Here is a 16272-nt window from a genome sequence, read left to right as displayed (position 1 = left end):
TAAAAGTGCCAGCTAGTCTAGTGATGCATCTTTTGTTGATGATGGAAGTGGGTGTAAAAGCTACAGAAGGCTTTTATATATCCCACAATAAGACGAATACTCACCTCGTTTATTCTTCTGCATTTCTCGGCACCGATCGTTGATCTGCTGGATTGATTTCAGACCCCTCACCTCCTCATTTACACACAGGTTCTGCAGGGCAACGGGAGGAAAACAGAAAATGCAGCATGCATTGTTTTTGATCATGGAGTTTAACCATTAACAGGCTGAGCACGAATGCTCGAAATACAGGAAACATCCAACAAATGGTACGGCCATGTCAATGGCAGAGCTAAATTTGCTTTAAGGGGGTTAATTTCAGAGAGTCGGCTATTTTATAGACTAGTTTCCTGTAAACATGTTTGGTATTATCTACAGTTAGCACTGAAGGAGGGAACCTTGGCTGTACCTTCTAACCCATGGACATCATTTCTAGTTGGAAGGTCTGCAAGCCACTTTCTGATGGGGTTGCTTATCAAAGCTGGCCTCTAGTCGCGGGGAAGTGAAACTTTCTGGATAGTGGCAGCCAACGACTCCTGGGGTGGGTGGGCGATGGAAAATGTTTTTGTAAACTTGGCCAATCTGTCAACCCACAATTATACTGTCCAAATAATCAAATTAAAACAGAAGCAGGATTTAGTTCTTCAAAAAGTTTTAAAGAACGATGAAATGTTGTAGGAAATACACTGTACTTCACCTGCTGAACTCAGTCAGGAGCGCAAAGGATACCGAGCCATGCACATGTAGTCGTAACTTACAAAACAGTGGCAAGCTAATGAGTGCGAGATAATCCTGCAATTTATAGTCAGGGTGGTGATGAACCTTTATGGAATGACTCATTAGTGGATTATGGGTTTCATTGTGAAAAAATAGGCACGCCTCCTGGGGCAGGCTTTCTTCTCCCTGTCTTTCTCAGGTGCACATTTGTGGTAAACAAAGGGTTGTGCTGTAAATCATTCATTTGTAAGATAGTGGAAGCATGCAGTCTCCCATGATCAATGGAAGAATCAGCTTCAGTGAAAGAGAAGCGAAAAAAAGTTTGCTATTTCTTGCTTACAGGTACATCACATTCCCCATTTCTTTACCCTCACCATATGACGCTTTTCAAACCAGGAAAGCAAAATTACAAGTGTGGATGAGAATGTGGAATACATGTTGAAGCACCTCATTCCACCCTCCACTCCTGGAACAAATGGCAAGAGAAGATATGTAGCAGTGCAGCACAACTCTCTTCTAATCTCCATTCTGATTAATTCCTTTGGCGTTTTATTTCCCCATTTCAAATGTAATCAGCTTAAATGTACGTCAATATGCACAGTTCAAACTCATTCTTATTCACGATCTCAACCATGGGATCCCTGGACCCCTCTTTTCTCTCTTTGTTGCAGTCCATTGAAACTATGGCTTGGCATCACCGAGTCAAAACATTTGTGATTTACCCCAATTGCCCAGATTCTTAAAACAATTTCCCACCCCCCAAATTTAATATAAAAACCAGTTTCCTAGAAGCTGGTGAAATTCCTGAAGCAAAATATGCTGGAATCAAACTAAAAGAAAATATTGCAAAGACTTGGATGACAGTTGATCTGTTGAGATAAAAACAGAATTAAAGCATTTGTCTAAACTATTAGTTCTGAAGGATTGTCCCAACATAAATATTGTGTTACTTTATTAACAGAGAACTATGTTGCTTTAATTATACCTATCCTGCAGAATATTACAACACTTCGGCAGGGATTTATTTGTGGTCCAAATTCTCATCTGACAAGACTTTATGGACATGCTTCAAGTCCTTTGTTACAAGCACACCTACTAAACAATAAAACCGTGGGGAGACCAGACTGCATGGTGTGGATCAACCTTTCACATTACTCACTTGACGAGACCCAAGCGACACCAGCCTGATTTCTTTGCCAAATGGACTTTTCTTAACTTCGTGAATGAACTGAGCAAGTTGGGAGTGTGTGCGACTGCAGTAATAGATCTAGGAAGAAAAATAATTGTGAGGTTAGCTCAAACACAGTGGACATTTGTAACTATGACAATCTTGACATTATTACTGCCTGTCTTTTAATGTCACATCAGAATAATCCATTAACCCCGTTTCCATGGTAGAGGAACACAATTCCCATGGAAATTAAAATATGTGCTTCCAGAATGGTGCAGTACAAAGCCTCGCAGGTTAGTTTTAGTGTCCCGTTAACGTTACGGGTCCAATTACAGCCTGTATTGAATAAACATCTCAGCAAGAATCATAGGGTTTCTCAACTGGCGTTTGGACCCTTTGAGCTTGGATAGGATTAATGAGTAAAACCTAGTAACTATCCTTCTGATCATCATCCAATAACTACTGCTGGATATGGATGTTCTGTAATCAAAGGAATTCCTGGTCTACAAAATAATAAACTCCCATATATTCACCAGTATTACCCCAGATTGTTTATACGGCTAGGACAAAAAAAACATATGGATACTTCTGTGAGGTACTAACACTTGCTTCAGACTAATGGCAATGCTTTCTTCTGCATCTCATCATTTTAGCATGCTCTTTTTATATTCCATCTTACCTGTTGTCCTCATTTATCTATTAACCAGTTAGAAATAAAGGCATTGCGTCACCTGAACAACTTTGATCTCTAGACTACTAGAACAATCCCATTAATGTACCCATATGCCCTCCCCCACATTTTGAACCAATGCTGGTTTTCTCACGACCTGTGTCAATGAAAGGTCATCAACTTGACATGTTAACTTGGTTGGAAGGATGGGATGGAGCCAAGGGTTTTGAAGAACATTTATTGGTGTTGACATGATTATGGGAGGCACAATAGTGACTGGTGCCAGTGTTGTACCAAGAACATGGTAGATGCAGTTTAATGTGGATAAGTGTGAGGTTATCCACTTTGGTGGTAAGAATAGGAAGGCAGAGTATACTGTATATGCAGCTCCATTAGGGACATTAACCAGGATATAAAATCCAACAAGATCATAAGGCATGCAGATTTGAACAAATACGGTGGGCAATTTTCACAATCAATCACCACCACCACTACTTAAATGGCTCTTTTCAAAGTCACCAAACGTCAAGTCCATACTTATCAGAAAGGTAATATATTCCTCCATGTGTCTCAACTTGCTAGACTCTTTGATGCCTTAACTAGACTTCTCCAGCTCACAGGAACTACACTTCTTTGCTGGTCATTCCATTTAGTTTAGAGATACAGCGCGGAAACAGGCCTTTCAGCCCACCGACTCCGCGCCGACCAGCGATTCCCGCACATTAACACTATCCTACACACATTAGGGACAATTGACACATACACCAAGCCAATGAACCTACATACCTGTATGCCTTTGAAGTGTGGGAGGAAACCAAAGATCTTGGACAAAGCCCTCGCGGTCATAGGGAGAACGTACAAACTTCATACAGACAGCACCCGTAGTCGGGATTGAACCCTGGTCTCTGGTGCTGTAAGGCAGCAACTCTATCGCTACGCCATCGTGCTGCCCAAGTTGTCCAATAGTAAGCAGTGTAAAGTTTCACTTCCCAATCCAATCCACAAAATTCTGATGTTTCCCCAAGAATCTAGTCTTCGTCCCTCTCCCACTTCTCATATTTATCCCAATACCACCTCAAATAAAACCCTGTAGCATCAATATTTACATGTATACTGACATCATCCAATCCAACTTCACCACATCTCTGAAACTTCCTACTCTTTCACAATTATAATCCTTCTTGGGGAACATGCAATATTCGTCTAACAGGAAAGCTTCCCAATTAAACATCGGGAAGGTAGAAGCCATATTCTGTATTCACCACTACTAATTTTGTTCGAGGGACTCTAATTCCATTTTGTCTCCATGGGAACTGTTTGAAGACAAACCAAATGATTTGCTACATTGTGTCATATTCGGTCAGATGAACTTAGGACTTTATATGTACCATCACAAAGACTGTACTACATCAGTCCATCCTCCCATGCAGCTCCTCTCTTGTTTTTGTTACTTCTGGATTTGTCTATTCCCATGAACTCCCAGTAGGCCTCCCTTCTTTTAACTTCCATTAATTTCAAGTCAACAAAATTCTTAAGCTGTTGGCAGTGACACGGCCTAATAGCACAAAAGACACGGGTATAATCCTGACCTCAGGAGTTGTCTGTGTGCCTCTCAGTGACCATGTAGGTTTCCCTGGTTCTCTTCCAGCGGGTGACGCCAGCAATGGCTGCCTTGCCAACAGTCTGTCTGCCCCTCCCTTTGTTGTTTGTCTGTGTGTGTTAAATGTATGTTTTTAGTGTTCTTTAGCTTGTTTTATGTGGGGGGTTGGAGGGAAGAGTTGAGGGAAACTTTTCCTAATCTCTTACCTCGACGGAGATGCAATTTTTTCTGTATCGCATCACCGTCCGCACTGCGGCCTAACATCGAGGAGTTGGCGGCCTTTGCTGGAGACCGACTCCAAGAGCTCCACCGCTGGAGCCTGCAGACAACATCACCGAGCTCGCAATCCCTGTCGGGGAGCGACCTCTGAGCTCTACCGCAGGAGCCTGCGGACTTTAACATCGCGGCGCTCGCGGTCTCTGGTTAGAGACCGGCTTTGGGAATTCCAAGCCACATGGGCTTTGATCGCCCCGACGCGGGAGATTAAAAGAGGAAGAGATTGGACTTTATTGCCTTCTATCACAGTGAGGAATCCGCTGTGGTGGATGTTTATGTTAACTTTTTTGTAGTTATGTGTCTTGTTGCTTTTTCTTAGTATGGCTGTATAGTAATTTGAATTTCACTGTACCTTAATTGGTACAGATGACAATAAACTGACCTTGAAACCTTGTCTGGATATTCTGGCTCCTCTAGTCAGCTTTAAGAGTCTAACTCACAATGGCAAATTCCTTGAGGGTTGCCACTCATCACTATCACTAATAACCACTAGCCTCTCAAACCCATACATTTTATGCTCCTCATTTCTGGTCTCCTGAGCGCATGTGAATATAATCATCATCATTGGCAATCGTGTTGTCGGTGTTGCAATTTCTACCCAAATCCTCTCTCTATTTCTATCTTTAAAATGCTCTTCAAAACCTCTTCCAAGGCAACATTGTGAAAAGGTTGGTTTCGTAACATGCCAGGGGAAACTCGAAAAAGCAATATTGTTGCTGCAGTTACATTTGCTGATAAAAGATTAACGAGTAAAGGAAGAGATGAGTGCACTAACAGCAGCAACAGCTTATTATTTGCCCTCAAATCAATCACTGGGATTTGATACTCGACCCTAGCACAAAAGACCTCTTCTGAGGATGCACATAGGTCACAAATCACTAATATATGTGGAGTCGACAACGTCTGTCCTCCAAACCTTAGTCACATGTTCTTCCTCCAAATCATCCTCGTCAGACAGGCTGAAAAAAATGAAAATAGAATCAGCCATAAAACATCACAAAGAACATGTTTATACTGTGCGATACAGCAGGGATAAACTTTCTACAGGCTTTACGAATTAGTTCTTCAGTGGGCAGAATAGTCCAAGGGCTATATAATTCACTCAACACTTTGTTTGCTTGAGTAAGGTCTTGGGACACCAGCAACCTACCCAAGTTTGCCTCAATTACTAATTTTATGCAAATTGAAGTCAACCATTGTATAAAATAATGAGAGGAATAGATCGGGTAGATGCACAAAGTCTCTTGCCCAGAGTAGGTGAATCGAGGTCCAGAGGACATATGTTTAAGGTGAAGGGGAAAAGTTTTAATAGGAATCCGAGGGGTATCCTTTTCACACAAAGGGTGATGGGTGTATGGAACAAGCTGCCAGAGGAGGTAGTTGAGGCAGGAGCTAACCCAACATTTAAGAAACAATTAAGACAGGTACATAGATAGGACAGGTTTGGAGGGATATGGACCAAAAGTGGGAAGGTGGGACTAGTGTAGCTGGGGCAGATTAGGCCAAAGGGCCTGTTTCCACACTGTATCACTCTATGACCTGCACACGCCAACACTTGTGAAACAACTACTCGGGCAAAGTTGAACAGAAATCAAGAGCAGGAACCCAGGCTGATTATTAGTTTCTCCCATTTCCTGGCAAGGTTGATTGCAGTTTCAGCTGACAGCCTGGCTGAGATTAACTTAACTGGCTGGGAGGTGCAATAACCATGTCTAAAGTTGTTTGTCTTTCCAACTGGGAAAAGCTAATAAGTATAACAGTTCAGATAATTAATTATATCATAATGCTGGCATTTTGAAATTCTGGTCGCTGAAGTTTTCAAATATTGAGATAAGAGAAGCACCAATATTAAAACCCCAGAAGATCTAGAACCAAAAATCTTCATTCAACAAAATGGTAGGTGCTGGCTGACACTTAGATGGCAACAATCTCTCCTCTGAAATAAAAGCTTGTGGGTTCATCTACTACCCCAGAGATTTTGGAGAGATTTCCAAACTGACAGATAACTGCCTTTCCAAGAGTTTGCTGCTCTGGTGGAAATAGCACCAGCTGCTGATGAGTTGTCAAAACAAAAATCTCCCACTCAAAGACCGAGCAGTGTTCTTACCAGAGGTCCGGCCAACACATATCCTTCACTAACATCACAGTCATTAACACATTTGTGGGAACTTGTTTTACATACAAGCAGGCAGATTTCACTACAATACTATAATAAGAAAATTTCAGAAGTATTTCATTTGCTGAATTAGAGGATATTAGCTATAAGGAGGTTGGACAGGGATATTTGTTTCTGGAACATCAGGGATTGAGGGGGGGGGATGTGATTGATAACATTAGATATACAATTAGAGGCACAGGCAGAGAAGACAGCCAGAATATATTTCCTAGGTGAAAAGGTCAAAGAAGCGAGCATTGCTTTGCGGTGAAAGGGACAAAATTTAACAGAGATGTGCAGAGCAAGTTTTGTTTTTACACAGAGGGTGGTGGGTGCCTGGAACGCGCTCTTAGGGGTGCTGGTGCAGGCAAATACGATAGTGGTGTTAAAGTGATTTAAAGTAGGCACGTGGATATGGAGGGAATGAAGGGTATGGATCATGTGCAGGCAGGTGAGATTAGTTTAGCTTGGCATCAGGTTCAGCAGATATTGTGGGCAGAAGGGCCTACTTACTTATATGATGTACTTTCTATGTTTCATGTTCTAAAACACTTCATGGTGCACTGAAATCACACAGGAACTATTTAAAACAAATTATGTTTGTCACTATTACAGAGACAATGCAAAGACTTTCACCTACCTAGAATCCTTCTTTTCATCATCACTCTCATAATCTGCCAGGATGAAGCCTTCGTCCTCCTTGTCCAGACCATCAGTGTTTGACAGCTGTTCAGCAGTCACCACTTCTTTACTCATCTGAATGAGGTGTTCCGTGTCATCGGCATCTCTCTGGTGTCAAGCACAGGTTAGATAGAGTATTCTAGTTATCACTAGCTAGTGGAAGATAGTATCTTACAGCACAGAGAAAATGCTAGATGCAGTGAGCAGCTAATAGACTCTTGGGGGAAAAGCAAAACATCTCAGCCTTTTATTGTGCATCCGAAGGAATGAAGGAATCCCTGTACTAAATGAGCCCAAGAATCTTGTAGTTTCTCACATGTGCACTGCATTGTTTTAGCACAAGGAACACCAGTTTATTATTTTATTTTAGCAAAAGATGTCTCGTCTCCTGTATCTCAGGGTTGCGCAGTCTTGGCACTGACGGTTTATGTAGATAGAAATGGTTGAGAGGACGCATGAGAAAGTAGTTGTGTAGGAAAGAACTGTAGATTCTGGTTTAAATCGAAGGTAGACACAAAATGCTGGAGTAAATCAGCAGGACAGCCAGCATCTCTGGAGAGAAAGAATGGGTGACGTTTCGGGTCGAGACCCTTCTTCAGAGGGTTCCTTTCCCATGAGAAAGTAGTTGTTTTGCTGAGGGAAATTAGTTTTCTTGGAATGCTGGAGGTTGGGGGGGAGATCTGAGAAGTATATAAAATGATGAGGGGCATAAATGGGGGAGACAGTCAGTACCTTTGGATAGAAATATCAAAGACTAAAGGGCATAGCTTTTAAGGTGAAAGGGGCAAGGTTTAAAGGTGATGGGCAGGACAAGAGCTAATTGTCCATTCACAATGTTAAATACAAAGATCAAATGAACAGATTAACAAATATCCAACAATGGGAAAACCTTTAAAATATTTACACAAAGACTTCTGAGCTGTGGAAATGGTTTAAAGGACATCACACTAAAATAAGTAACAGAAAAATTAGGATGATGCAATGAAAAGGGAGCAGACCAGCCAAGCCCTAATTATAAGCAGCACTGCAACAAAAATAAAATCTCAATTGTCAGTTCTTCTGCCTTTCCAAACCCATGCACATTCCTGCACATCTATACTTTATAGAATTAATACCTTGCGCTTCAAAGCATATTTAAGCTGCACATTATTACGCGTTTGCTCCAATCGTTCCTCTCTTTTCTTTCTTCTTAATTCTTCATCCTACAAAAAAATATATAGTTCAGAAATATGTAAGGTTTACAACAAGCTGTATGGACATAGTCACTTGGCTTCCTTTGAAGAGGCCCAAATACTCCCGATGTTAAATTTTAATTTCAGTTTGTGGAGATGCCCATGCATGTCAAACTACTCAGAGGAAAATTAGAGCAAAATTGGAAAATGTCACTCCTCATTCATGGGTTAGATATTTAACAAAGGATTTTAACCACTTCCAGGCCCTAATAAGGAATCAGAAAGTCACTGAACTTTCAGCTTTTTCTTTTCAAGTCACTCATTTGACAGAATAGCAGAAAATGCAGGACTTCCTTGACAATCTTTCAATTAGCATTTCCTTGACAATCTTTCACCATCAGCATCTTTCCTTCTCTCTACCATCATTCCTTTATCAATTCAGTTATTCTCATTCATCATTCAACCTTATGGATAGGAAAGGTTTAGAGCGATATGGGCCAAACACAGGCAGGTGGGACTAGTGTAGATGGGGCACCTTGGTCGACATGGGCAATCTGGGCCAAGGGCCTGTTTCAGTGCTATATGACTTTATTACTGTTATCCCACTATTAGATCATTTGTAATTATCATTTACTTTTTTAACGATCTGAATGCTAGGATTTCACTGGCCTTTAATTAAGTTCTGAATTTCTAGTCGTTCCAACCCTACAAAACAGTTTACACTTCTTCAAACAACCTTGTATCTTTAATGGGTCCTTCAGCTGCTGACATTTAATCCACACAAAGTTCCTAAATATTATGTGGCAAATGGATTTCCATATATCAGGACTCAAAAATGAAATCAATAATATTAGATGAATTCCTCAGTCTGAAGAAGTGTCTCGACCCGAAACGTCACCCATTCCATCTCCTGAGATGCTGCCTGACCTGCTGAGTTACTCCAGCATTTTGTGAATACCTCCGATTTGTACCAGCATCTGCAGTTATTTTCTTACACCATTCCAGTCTTGTGACTGACATTCCACCATCTTTCTTTCCTTTCCCTTAGCAAACCCAGATTACCTTCATCATCTAGACTTTCTCCACACATACTTCCACTATCCACCATCCTCATTGAGCAGGCACCACCACTTGCGTTATTTAATCTCTTCTAGTCTTTTATCCTACCACAGAACTCTTGTTCTTTCCAACTCTCCTTCTTTTGCCTGCAACCAACTTGTGTCTATTTTTTTCAGAGGTCACAAACCTAAATTTAAAGTTTCCCTTTCATAGAGGCCATGTGACCTACTAACTATTTACTGCATTTTTCAGTTACATTTCAGACTCCCGTGCATAGCACTTGAACCTTCAGGCAACTCCACTATTTGAAGAGTAAGGCCTCTACAGTTCGAAAGACCAAATGGTACATCTTTTAATGGAATACAAGACATAAAATTTAAAAGTCATCTTAATTTTTCTCTGAAATAACCTTTAATTTATCAACCAGGTCCCGTTCTGCCTTCTTCTGCACAAATTCAGTGACCCAGTCTAATTCACTCCCAGACGCTTTGGCTTCCGACTCCTTGGAACCAGCATCGGTGGAATTCTGGAGATCCTGGGACTGCCATTGCTGTGGAAGTCGATCTTCCAAAAGCTGGGCTGCTTCCAGTTTTTTTTTCTCTTCAAAGTCTCTGAGCCAAGTGAGGGCTCCACAGATGAGACTGAGTGATTTTCCCTGATGAAGAAAGGCAGCCATATTTAGTACAGCACTAAACGACCCGTGGACCCGTTGTGTCCAAACCTCTCATGCAGACCCAGCAACCCTCCCCTAATTGACGACCCGTGGACCCGTTGCCAGCCAGGGAATCTCCCCCGGTGCCTGGTGAGAGGAAAGGGGAGACCCGTTGGATCCCGTTGTTACTAAAGGTTCTTTAGTAATTGAGCAACAGGGGAGCAAGCTGTGCGGTGGCCGGTTGCGGCCTCCACCCACCGGGAGGTGAGGAGCCGGAGCTGGCGGGGGGCAGAGGAAAGAGAGCCACTCAACCCGGCCCCACGTGGCCATCACGGCACCCAGCAGCAGGAGAGCGGCCGCAAGGTGCTGCCGCATGTTCGTCCTGCAGGTTTCACCTTCTCTCTGACGCAGCGCTGCACCAAGGGAGGAAGGTCCACGCTGCACCACGGGAGGAAGGTCAGGCACAGGACATGCCGGTCCTTCCCGGCAACCCTCCCACAACTGCACATGCGCGGATCCAGCGGCCATCTTATCGTTGTAACGCAAAAACTTTTCAGAGAGGCTTTGAACATATCTCTCTACCTGGTAAACTCTTCTCGTGAGCTCAAAATAGAGGTTGCTTCGGATGCGTAGCATTTGGCACGCGAATGGCATGGCTTGCCCACATAGGCAACTGAGTGCAAGGGAAATATATTTAAAAATCCGTCTTTCCCCATTGACAAAATTGTACTTCCGGTTGTCTTTTATTTATTATACTTTCATTCTTATTCTTTCACACTATGGATCATACACCCACATCTACAAATGGAAACTTATTCCGATTATTCTCCTATGCAGAAGTCACTGCAATGCTGCTTTTTGCGAAACCGTACTCTGCACAAGTTGGCAACTGTGCTACCACTCCACTGGCTGAAAGCATTCTGGATGTTTGTAGGTTGTGAGACCAGCCATTTAAATGCAAGCGCTTCTTTCCTTTCTTGAAATATTAAAGCTTACCGTCCCGGTGGGACTCTCAAATATGCCAATCTTCCCTTCTTCAAGAACATTGTACAGCGCAGTCATGAATTCCTCCTGAATGGAGTACGGTTTGAAGGGAAACAAGAACCTTGAGGAAGTTTGGCCTTTCTCTTCAGCCATAACCTGCAAAGCACAGGGACAGAAAGAAAGGGAGACTAAGTCATCATTGAGTAAAACTAGTCTAAACAAGATATCATCATTACAATTTAGTCAATTTAGCAATTTAGCCCAGCATTTAGAAACTAAAAACAGCGTTAGTCTAATCCAGGAAATTAATCTGTCACTCAACATAGTCAAACATATATGGTCACATATAGGACAATCTACAATCTACTGAGAAGCTGTTTATTTTGATGGCTGGAAAGTGCCATGTCAATGGACAAGCTGCCTCTCCTCCGGATTCACTGAAATGGTGGAAGACACCAAAGATCAGCATGGAAGGAGATTGGAGAATTAAAGTAAGAGACAATGGAAACTTTTGGGTCCCACAGCCTCAGGACTCAACACTTAATTTAATAATCTCAGATGAAAAACATTCAGTTTGTTTCACGTTTCCTTCCAATATTCCATTTCACACTCTCTACATTTCAGATTTCATTCATGAGATATTTTCTTATAGTGCACAATGCCATTCATCCCATTGGGTCTATGCCAACTTGCAAAGAAATCTCATTAGTTACATTCCCTCTCCTATTTCCCAGCAACCCAATTTCCCTCATATTCTCACTAACTCCCCAACTCTTCTGAATACCAACCACATCAGAGGCAGATTACATTGGCAAATTAACAAACCACACCTCTATGGAACATATCCATATTGAAAAAGCAGGTGCTGGGGGTCTTACGGCATATTAAGGTGAATAAATCCCCAGGGCGCTATCAAGTGTATCCAAGGACATTGGGCATCTTTAACCACGGGTGATATACCGGAAGACTGGAAGGTAGTTAATGTTGTGCCTATATTTAAGGAGGGCTCCAAGGGAAAGCCTGGTAATTACAAACTGGTGAGCCTGACATCAGAGGTGGGTAAGTTACTAGATGTGATTCTGAGGGACAGGATCTTCCAACATTTAGAAAGGCAAGGACTAATTAGGGCTTTAGCGTGGGAAATCATGTTTCACAAATTTGATTGTATTTGTTTTGAAGAGGCAACCAAGATCATTGAGGACAGAGAACTAGACATTGTCAACATGGACTTTAGCAAGGGCTTTGACATGGTCCCATATTGTAGACTAGTCTGGAAGGTTTGATCACATGCAATGCAGGGTGAGCTAGACAATTGGATACAAAATTGGCTTAGTGGAAAAGTCAGAGAGTGGTAGTGGAAGCTTGTAATTCAGACAGGAGGCCTCTGCCTAGTGGTGAGGCAAATGGATTGGTGCTGGATCCACTGTTGTATTAACAATTTGGACGTCAATATTGTTAACATGGTTAGTGTTTGTGGATGACAGAAAAAATGGTGGTATAATGGACAGCGAGGAGGTTATCAAAGATTACAACAGGAATTGAACAATTACAAAGGGAATTTAAGATAGTGTGAAGTATAGCATTTGGGAAGGTCAACCAGGGCAGGACTTAAACAGTAAATGGTAGGGTCCCTAGAGTGCGTTACAGAGACTCCTAGGGGTACATATGCATTATTCCTTGAAAGGGACATGGGTTGGCATGACAGTGAAGGTAGCCTTTGGCACACTTGTCTCATTGGTCAGAAAATTGAGTACAAGAGTTCAGTCATAATGTTACAAACGTACAAGTCGTTGATGAGACCACACTTGGGATTATTATGTGCCATTCTGGGCTTTAGGATGGATATCATTAAACTGCAAGGAGTACAGAAATTATTTATGAGGACTGAAAGGCTTGAGTTGGTAGGTGAGGCTGCATAATTTGAGGCTGTTTTCCCTGGAACATAGGAGGTTGAGAAGAAACCTTATAGTGTGAAATCATGAGGGGCATAAATGAGGTAGATAGTCAGTCTTTATCCTAGTGTAGGGGAGTGTCGAACTAGAAGGCATAGATTTAAGGTGAGAGGGGAAAGATGAAATAGGATACAGGGGACAACTTTTTCCATACAGAGGGCGATAGGTATTTGGAAGCTGTCAGACATGGCTGGTACAATCACAACATTCAAAAGGCATTACATTAGGACAGGTACACAGACAGCAAAGGTTTAGGAGGGATAAAAGCCAAACTAAGGCAAAAGGGACAAGCTCGTAGACAATGTGGTCAGCGTGAACAAGCTGGGATTAAGGAGCTGTATCCATGTTGTACAGGTAGTTCTTCTATAATAGTTGCATACCCAGGAAACTTCAGCTATAAAAACAATTGTCATTTGGGAAAAGGGAGTCAGAGGCCAGGATTTCAGATATTTTTCCCTGCAGAATTTGAGTATTAATAATTATATTTATTTTTATTGCAGCAAAGTAAAATAAAGATTGAGTTTAATAGAGTTGTTTCATAGAGTAATAATATTGCACAAGTGATCACTTGTTAATTTCAATAGCCTCAGTGAAAGTAGGTGTATTCTGAAGAGCCAATTGTGCCTGATTACCATATGGAAGTTCCTTTGAAACTATTTTTTTCCAAGATAGCTTTTTCTCTCCTTGCCAAATTCTAAATTAATTTTAAAGTTGTCCACTAGTTCCTGATCTAAATTACTTTAGAACTAATTAGACCCACATAGACATAATGCAAACAACGTTCCCTCATTTATAGATTCCATTATATCCAATGTGCATTATCATAAGTGTAGCAGAACTACATATAATTGAGCACCTACATGGAGGAAACAAGAGCACCAGGAGGAAACACTTAAGTTAGAAGGAAAAGGTGCAAACTTTCTAACTTCTAGAAATCTGTGCCATACCATATCACAAACCTTCCCTTTTGTTTTATCCCCTTACCCCATCCTCCAATATTAAACATTTTCACAACATTTTCCAGATCCACTTCACTGACCTAAAATATTAGCTCGTCAGATCTGTCATTTTCTGTTTTTATTTATTTTTAATGAATTCAGCTCTCACTTGACAGATGCTGCATGGCCTGTAAAGTATTTCTGAATGTTTCTATTTTAAGGTCCGATCCAGCACATGCAGTATTTTTTCTTTAGGACTGATTTGCGGAAAATCTTGTTACCTATAAAAATTATTTAGGCAACCTGTAATCCAAACAGATCCCAGCACCCCGCAGTGATCCCACCCAACTTTTTGTTGTTAGATTTAGACAGCGCAGAAATAGGCCTTTCGACACAATTCGTCCATGCCGATCAAGGTTCTCCATCTAAGCTAGTCCCATTTCCCCGTGTTTGGCCTATATGCCTCTCAACCGTTTCTGGCAATTTTCACCATCCTGCCCAAATGATAACTGCAGTGTATCCCACTATCCGGGCAAAGGATCAGACCGCCCCCCCTCCCATCCCTCTTCCCTCCATGGTGGATTCAATCCATCTTTACAGCGATTTTACCCTCGTCCACCAGCTAGCAACGTTCCCCTCCCGCTATAGATCTCACTGCCACCACACAACATGCCGCAGATCCACCATCACATGAAGAGGGATCCCAGCGCCTCCACATTAAGCCCAAGGCCCACCTCCAGCGGCGAGTCATCACCTTGCCGTGCCGGAACCTCGCCAGGTGCCGGCTCTAGCGCACACCCGCCGTCCCCGGGGACTCACGCCGTCAGTCAGCGGCCCTCACCGGCGCATCCCGTCCCGTCCGCACAAGGCCCGGGCGCGGTGTAATGCGGCAAGGACGGCCCCTGGCGGGACCTCGTCCCTCTAGCGGTGTCCGGCCCAGCACCTTGCTGTGTGCTCAGCCTCTGCTCTGCTCGGACCCAGATGCGGCAGGGCCCTGCCGTGGCGGGCTGAGAGAGGGGGTCAAACCTTCCGGACACCAGCCACACTCGAACCCGCCGCCGCACCAACGCCGACCCCGATGCCCCTCCGCCGGACACGTGCCACACTCGAGGCCGCCGGCCCCAATGCCCCTCCGCTTCCTCACGTTCAAAGAGCGCGCGAACAAAGCTGCGCCTTGCCGGTGACTGACAGCACCCGCCGACCAATCATTAACTCCGGGGCGGGACGAAGGGGCAGTCGTCACTCGCCAAGGGCCATTCGGAACGCAGCATGGATGTGCCCATCCCCCCATCGTCAACTCATCCAAGGTGGGTCATCCAACGAGCTCATCCCAATCATTCAACTCTTCACAATTATCCAACGGATCTCAATCATCCGATCATCCAACTCATCTTGCACCCACCCTCCCCCTCAACTCATCCAAGGCGGGTCACCCAACTAACTCATTCAGATCATCCAACTCACCCTCCTCAACTCATCCAAGGCGGATTATGTAGGAAAATAACTGAAGGTATTTATAATCGAAGGTATTTATTCACAAAATGCTGGAGTAATTCAGCAGGTCAGGCAGCATCTCAGGAGAGAAGGAATGGGCGACATTTCGGGTCGAGACCCTTCTTCAGACTGATGTCAGGGGGGCGGGACAAAGGAAGGATATAGGTGGAGACAGGAAGATAGAGGGAGATCTGGGGAGGGGGAGGGGAAGAGAGGGACAGAGGAACTATCTAAAGTTGGAGAAGTCAATGTTCATACCAATGGGCTGCAAGCTGCCCAAGCGAAATATGAGGTGCTGTTCCTCCCATTTCCGGTGGGCCTCACTATGGCACTGGAGGAGGCCCATGACAGAAAGGTCTCCGCCAGACAGATGCTCAATGCAGCTTAACCAGCCAGCTGGAGTGCAGTGTTTGAATCCAATTGCCTATTGCTCTGAAAATTGATATTGCCAGAAGATCGTGCTGTTTCAATTACTTGCTGTCGAAGGATAGCAGCAAAGATTTACCAGACATCTTGCAGGGATAATAAGTTTGCCCTCTTGGGAGAAATTGAATGAATTAGCTCTGCAATTGCTGGCATTTAAGAGATTATTTTTGTAGTTTAGAGATACAGCGTGGAAACAGGCCCACCGAGCCCACATGACCATCAATCCCAACTGGAAGGGTCTCAACCCAAAACATCACCCATCCCTTTTCTCCAGAGATGCTGCCTA

The 16272-nt window shown here is 43.1% G+C and overlaps 1 protein-coding gene across 2 annotated transcripts in view; it reads right to left on the bottom strand.

Annotated features, from left to right (window-relative positions):
- The window catches only part of ddx11 (DEAD/H (Asp-Glu-Ala-Asp/His) box helicase 11), a 57803-nt gene extending 42561 nt beyond the window's left edge, over positions 1 to 15242 (bottom strand). The window contains exons 1-8 of one of the 2 annotated variants that reach the window (XM_078417014.1): positions 14801 to 15242; positions 11189 to 11332; positions 9950 to 10195; positions 8425 to 8511; positions 7269 to 7417; positions 5390 to 5432; positions 1916 to 2023; positions 105 to 192 (exon numbers count right to left, since the gene is read on the bottom strand). In XM_078417014.1, the coding sequence (XP_078273140.1) occupies positions 105 to 192; positions 1916 to 2023; positions 5390 to 5432; positions 7269 to 7417; positions 8425 to 8511; positions 9950 to 10195; positions 11189 to 11329 (862 nt within the window). In that variant the 5' untranslated portion in view covers positions 11330 to 11332; positions 14801 to 15242. The remainder of the gene's footprint in view (positions 1 to 104; positions 193 to 1915; positions 2024 to 5389; positions 5433 to 7268; positions 7418 to 8424; positions 8512 to 9949; positions 10196 to 11188; positions 11333 to 14800) is intronic. The other variant, XM_078417013.1, reaches the window with a different exon arrangement.
- Between the last annotated feature and the right edge of the window lie 1030 nt (positions 15243 to 16272).

The sequence above is a fragment of the Rhinoraja longicauda genome, chromosome 20 (assembly GCF_053455715.1).
Source record: "Rhinoraja longicauda isolate Sanriku21f chromosome 20, sRhiLon1.1, whole genome shotgun sequence".
NCBI lineage: Eukaryota > Metazoa > Chordata > Chondrichthyes > Rajiformes > Arhynchobatidae > Rhinoraja > Rhinoraja longicauda.
The sequence above is the reverse complement of the archived record's forward strand: the minus strand, read 5'-3'. Positions and strand labels throughout refer to the sequence as shown.